This window comes from Myxocyprinus asiaticus, chromosome 13 (assembly GCF_019703515.2).
Source record: "Myxocyprinus asiaticus isolate MX2 ecotype Aquarium Trade chromosome 13, UBuf_Myxa_2, whole genome shotgun sequence".
Taxonomy (NCBI): Eukaryota; Metazoa; Chordata; class Actinopteri; order Cypriniformes; family Catostomidae; genus Myxocyprinus; species Myxocyprinus asiaticus.
The window spans coordinates 11,119,732-11,126,113 of record NC_059356.1 but is presented as its reverse complement, the minus strand read 5'-3'; the positions used below and the strand labels follow the sequence as shown (position 1 = coordinate 11,126,113).

The 6,382-nt window shown below is 37.8% G+C and overlaps 1 protein-coding gene across 1 annotated transcript; it reads right to left on the bottom strand.

Moving 5' to 3' along the window:
* Nucleotides 1-515: 515 nt before the first annotated feature.
* LOC127449794 (claudin-4-like) lies at nt 516-4,445 on the bottom strand. The gene is made up of 2 exons (XM_051713346.1): nt 4,080-4,445; nt 516-1,541 (listed from the first exon to the last, which is right to left on the bottom strand). Exon 2 carries the CDS (start codon nt 1,401-1,403, stop codon nt 753-755), a length of 651 nt encoding a protein of 216 aa, XP_051569306.1. The 5' UTR covers nt 1,404-1,541; nt 4,080-4,445; the 3' UTR covers nt 516-752.
* Nucleotides 4,446-6,382: the final 1,937 nt, after the last annotated feature.

Sequence of the window (6,382 nt, the reverse complement as noted above, 5' to 3'; positions counted from 1 at the left end):
CTTACATATTGCAGCATGTAAATACTTTTGCACTACGAAATGCTAATATTATTTTTCATTTGTTGTTTGCTGATGCTAACCTACATTTGCAATAATCTACAGAAGGATATAAATGACAAAATGTTAAAAGTGCTGTGAGAGATTTAACCACACATCCTCTCAGAATCATACTCCTCAAAGACATTTCAGTCAATCCGATGTCAGCAAACCTGAAGACGTAAAATGATTCACAGGCAGAGGGTGTTTAAATTGTTGACATTGTTTTGCTGTGTACAGAGCCACAAAGACAGGTATGATTTCAGTGATAACTGTCAGGTAATTGGGACATTTGTGCTATTCCAAAAAATAACATAAAAATAGAGCTTACAGCAACTTTAATTATCTCTTCTGCATAACTTAAATGTGTAAATATGTTTGCTCTACACAAAATGTCATATACTGAGAGGAATCATCAGCCTGCTATTCTTCATAAACAGAAAGAAATAAAAAGAAATGTTGCAAAAGAGACTTTAAAGGATTTAAGTGTTTTATTATTTTATGAAATAATGGACAAATACAGAGAAAGACAGACTTATAAGTGGACATTAGAGGTGGAAATGAAACTTGATTTCACATTTATATTCACTACCTCCATCACATAACCAAAGAAATGTTCTGAATGATAAAAAATCCATTAAAATTAACTTGAAACTATCACAATGGGAAACACTAGCAGAGAGAACTTCCGGGGAATGCTGTGCTGCTGTTGGTCATTAAACATAACCTTTGACTTGGGCAGGTCCACCCGCTCGGCGTGGGCTGCTCTCCCCGCTGCTAAACGTGGGAGAGGAAGGAATCCCGGCGGGATTTGACCCTGTATAGAGGAGCGATCCACCGATCAACAGCAGAGCCGATCCACCCCAGCCCAGGTAGAGAGCAGGGCCAAGCTCACGTTTGTGAGGGGCTGCCACATACGGGTCATAAAAATCCCTGATGATGGAATGGGCCGTCCAGCAGACAGGCACAAGGATGAGGAACCCCGCAATGACAAAGAGCACACCCGACACTCGGGCCAAGCGTGCCTTGAGGCTTTGGTGGCCCACACACTCGGTGCACTTGATACCCAAAACGCCGAGTGTAAGTGACAGGGTGCAGATAATCAAAGCCAGCACGGTAAGACCACGGGCAGCCTTCATGTCACTTGGAAGAGCCAACAAGCTGTCGTACACCTTGCATTGAATTTCCCCTGTGCTCTGCCAGATACAATTCATCCACAGGCCCTCCCATGTGATCTGCGCAGTGACGATGTTGTTCCCGATAAAGGCGGTGACCCTCCACATGGGCAGGATACACACCAGGAACCCACCCACCCAGCCAATGATGGACAGGACCAAGCCTAGCAGTTGCATGCCAGTTGTTGCCATCTTTTCCAAGAATGATCACTGGGAAGAGTCCAAGAGATAGAAACCTTTGACACACTTAAACGTCAGCAAGTAGTCCTTTTCCTTTTGTTCTAAATGTGCTCCACAAAAAGAAAGCCGAATGTAAACTGTGAAGTGGACCTACAGGACAGAGCAAATGAAACCACGTAAGTTATACAAGCTCTTAAAATACAGATAGATAAATCAAGGTCATTTGACTTTCAGTTTTGACATGAACTCCTGATGCTGCAAAGTTTCTTAAAGGAATAATGAACATCTGCAGTCTCCTTGGCACGATTGCGATTTTAAGTTCGATTACAATTTCTCGCACTTGACGCGTGCGCAGAGGGCTGTTCACGTGCATAATCGAATCATGAATGCACCAAGGAGACTGCAGATGTAAATATTTATAGAGAAAAAGAAGTACCCAAAACTGATCTTATCGCTTCAGAGGACATGGATTAAACCACTGGAGTCATATAGTCCTTTTTGGAGCTTGAAAGTTTTAGACCCCTCTGACTTGCATTGTATGGAGAAACACACATCATATAGCCTTAAAAAATCTTTGTTTGTGTTCCACAGAAGACAGAAAGTTATGCGAGTTTGAGATGGCATAAATTCAATAAAAGTTAAAGGGATAGTTCACCCAACATTTTTAATTCTCTCAACCTTTACTCACCCTCATGCCATCCCAGATGTGTATAACTTTCTTTCTTCTGCAGAACACAAATGAAGATTTTTTTTAAGAATATTTCAGCTCTGTAGGTCCATACAATGCAAATAAATGGTGGCCAGAACTTTGAAGCTAAAAAAAGACATAAATGCAGCTTAAAAGTAATCCACAATACTCCAGTGGTTTAATCTATGTCTTCAGAATTGATATGATAGATGTGGGTGAGAAATAGATCAATATTTAAGTCCTTTTTTACTATAAATGTCCACTTTCACCTCCATATTCTTCTTTTGTTTCTGCCAATTCACATTCTTCACGTATATTGCCACCTACTATGCAGGAGAATTGATAATAAAAAGGACTTAAATATTGATCTGTTTCTCACCCACACCTATTATATCGCTTCTGAAGACATGGATTAAACCACTGGAGTTGTATGGTTTACTTTTACGCTGCCTTTATGTGCTTCAAAGTTCTGGTCACCATTCACTTTCGTTGTATGGACCTACAGAGCTGAAATATTCTTCCAAAAATCTTCATTTGTGTTCAGCAGAAGAAAGAAAGTCATACACATCTGGGATGGCATGAGGGTGAGTAAATAATGAGAGAATTTTCATTTTTGGGTGAACTATTTCTTTAAAGGTGCACTTTATTTAAAAAAGATAATTTTTTTCCCATTAAAAAGTTTTACTCCTAAAGAAATGAGTTTTGAAACATGTACTATATAAAATCATGACCACTCACATGAGATGAGGACTAGTCATATCAGTAACCTTATAAAAGCTGTTTTGTTCTACAAGCGGCAGGGGCGCACTTATAAAATGGAAATAAACAGGGCCAGTGATCCAAAGGCTTTAAAGGTAAAAATGTGAAGCTTGCATTTTCTCACTTACATGAATTACTCCGTAAAACCATGACAATTATTTGAATTGTAAAGTTGTTATAATTGTCCTTTATGAGGAGGAACTATATTTCAATGTGTATAAACTTCTGGTTTTACATTCCTGTGTCTCTTTCTAGCATCCTTGCACATCTTAAAGTTGCAGGTTTACTTTGAGGTTGAAAGATTGGATATGACTTCACACAGACAAGGTTAATAAGCGATTTTATCATGCTGGTCTCATGTTAACAGGTATAATGTTTAGGTGTTGTGGCTATAACTACTTTTGAAATGGTATTTTGATGTGGATTGTCTGGCTTCCATTGGAAGTGCCTACTATGACCACAAGTTTTTCTTTTTTCTTTTTTTTTTTGTCTAAATTATATTTGATGTTAATCAACATTATGCCACAAATGCTTTTGACAATTTCTTTACATATTCATGATATTTTATGCATTATAAATATTTAGGCACTGTTATGTACAGTGAGCACTACTGGATTCACTATACATCTGAGAGAATGAGTCCTTTTCACATTGCCATGGGTGTAGAGCTACGCCTGGTGGGGTGAGTGGATTATCTCAGAAAAACACATGGAGTCTCAGAAAAACACAAGAAGCTTTCTTTGAAACTTTCAGAGTGGGCCAAGCAGACTTGAGTCTGTTTATGTGCCTTCTGAATGCTGCTGTACGTGTTTTATATGTGTTTACATTACAAACTTTAAACACACTTTAATGAAATTATGATGGGGAAAAAACATCTCAGACCAGCCTAAAATGGTCTGCTGGTCTTAGCTGGTTTAAGGTGGTCTAGCTGGTCTCCTAGCTAGTCAATCTGGTCTTCAGCTGGTGTCCCAACCTGACAGCTGACAAGTGCCCAGCAACCCTCCAACATCAGAAAACCAGAACAGCCTGACATGGAAGTCCAGCTAATACCAGCAATCCAGCTTAAGCTGTATAAAGATTTTTTTTTTTTTTTTTGGAGGTATTTCAGCAATTCAAAATATCACAGACAGAATGGTCAGAATAATTTCAGTAGCATAGCTATTTACTCACTTATTCTCTACTCAATAATTAACTGCATACATAACTTCTCATTTCCATAAAATCAAGACCATTTTTGTTACCTGATTGATGATACTGAAGTTCAGCTTGTTCCACAGTTTCTCATCAGCTAGTCCTCCACTCTGTGTTGGGTATCTTCAATCTGGACACAGCGCTTCACCCAAAATGCCCTAAATGTTGCTGCAATGGAGGTGAAACCTACAGATTAAGAACTCTGGAGTAATGGAGAGGGTGAACGTCACTTGGGCTGTAAGTCTGAGAGGTAAGAACAGGTAAAGTGCTACCCTCTGGGATGCCAGCTCTGGTCTGTGCAGCGGTGGGCACATGCACACGCTCGTGTCAGTGTGTGAATGCGTTAACGTGTCTGAGTGTGTCTCCCAGTGCCTGGTGTACCAATACAATAACTCGCTGTTCTCTCGCCCTCGCGCTCCTCAACCCAACCCAACCCATCAATCTAGTCCTCTTTTTCATCCTTCGCCTCCTTGTCGCTTTGATGTGAACTTTATCATTTCTTACTCCGTTAAATTCATTCCACAATTCAAATATGTTGACTACTTACTTCATGTCTTCATGTCAATGGAATATAAAAATTTGTAATAAACAAATAAAAGTGCTATTGTAGCTTTGTGTGCAGTTTTGGTTGTAGAAACTTTATAATGTTTAAAAATTTAGCCAAACAGCAGTTTGGATCAATCATTTTGTGAGCTAAAACAAAGGCATCACCTTTAAAGTAAATGTGAAATCAAAATGTACCCGATTCACTCTCCTAATGCACGTTGCTGGTCATATGGTGCGTCCACCATCATAAATTTTGAGATTCCTTGTAATAACCGTCCTGTTAAAAAGTTGGAAACTCATGATGTCTAGCTTGTACAAAGAACCAATATGGCAGAGGCCTCAACAGTGAAATGGCAGTAAACACATTTATCTGTTTTATATGACATTTTATTATAGCCAGTGTTACCTGGAGCAAATTTTTGTTTTTTTGTTGTTGTTCTTAAACTTTCTGCCAGAACGTGAAGAGGTGAATTCATGTTGTGATTAGTGTATCGATCTAATCTAGTGATGATCCATTTTGGCATTTTAAGCATTGCCATAGAAACAAATAATTTCTCAGTCCAAGTAGAATCTTGGAATAGAGCGCAACAGTCTGTTTCCAGAAGTTAAAATCCCATTCATTTATCCCATAGACTATTTTTATTTTCAATGATAACTTATAAACCTTCAGAGGCAGACCTACCGCAAGCTACGTGATTGTTCATCGATGGTATATGCTTCTTTTGAAGCCATCCATCTGCGTTATCTCAACATCATTGTTTAAATATCTTGTTTGATAGTTGGATTCATAGTAAACAACTGCATTACCCATGATACATCAGAGAAAGATCTACCAACCAGAGAACCGCAGTTCGAAGCTCATGAAACGTGGTTCAGAGTGACACCCCACTCCGATGACGCACTGTGAATGACGTTATCGAGTCGGTCTCCCTTTACCCTTAAACTACTTATATATTTATATATCAGAATATCTTGCAATAAACATAAGATATATTGTTTCTATACTTACATTCAACAACCTAAAATCAATACTTTTATATATTCTCATAGTTTTTTATTCAATGACGTCATTCACAATGCTTCATGGGATTGTAGATTGTACCCTTGTGAAAGACGGTAAGTACACAGCCTTGTATCTTTGTCTTTTTGAAAGATTTTCAAATATTTTTTTGCCACAAAACAATGTTTGCGATGTTGTGATTCACCTTGGAGCTGGTTGGTTTGGTTCATGACTTGTAACTCTTTTATGGAGGATATTATGAAAAGCCTATGTTAAAAATGAATGGGAAAAATACTTCCGGAACCCAGACGCTGAATAAGCGGGCAGGGTACTGTTGTGCTCTATTGTCATCTCGTAATTACAGTAATTCTGACAGGAACTTAATGCAGCATTATTGTGAGTGATTCATCAGTGTGCATAATTCCAAGTAAATAAAATCCTCATGCATCAAAATGTTACAACATGCTCCCTTTCTGAAACGACTTTCCTTTTAGGCTGAATGCCATTTTTTATGGTCCAATAAATTCTAGATAAAATCAAGTCCCACCCAACATTTTTTGTTCTCACTGAATATCCGGTTTCGCTCAGAAATACATCAGATTACAGATGAAAATGGCTTGTGAGCAGCATTTCACATTGACTTAAAGCTATTTATGCTATCATATCCCATTTAAATTGTAATATATATATATATATATATATATATATATATATATATATATATATATATATATATATATATATATATATAAAAATAATTGCATATTTGCAATTTTCAAATAATAATAAAAAAAATTACATCCTGTA

Coding starts and splice junctions, on each gene's coding strand:
- LOC127449794 (XM_051713346.1), bottom strand. CDS start 1,403: ATGGCAACAACTGGCATGCAACTGCTAGGCTTGGTCCTGTCCATCATT.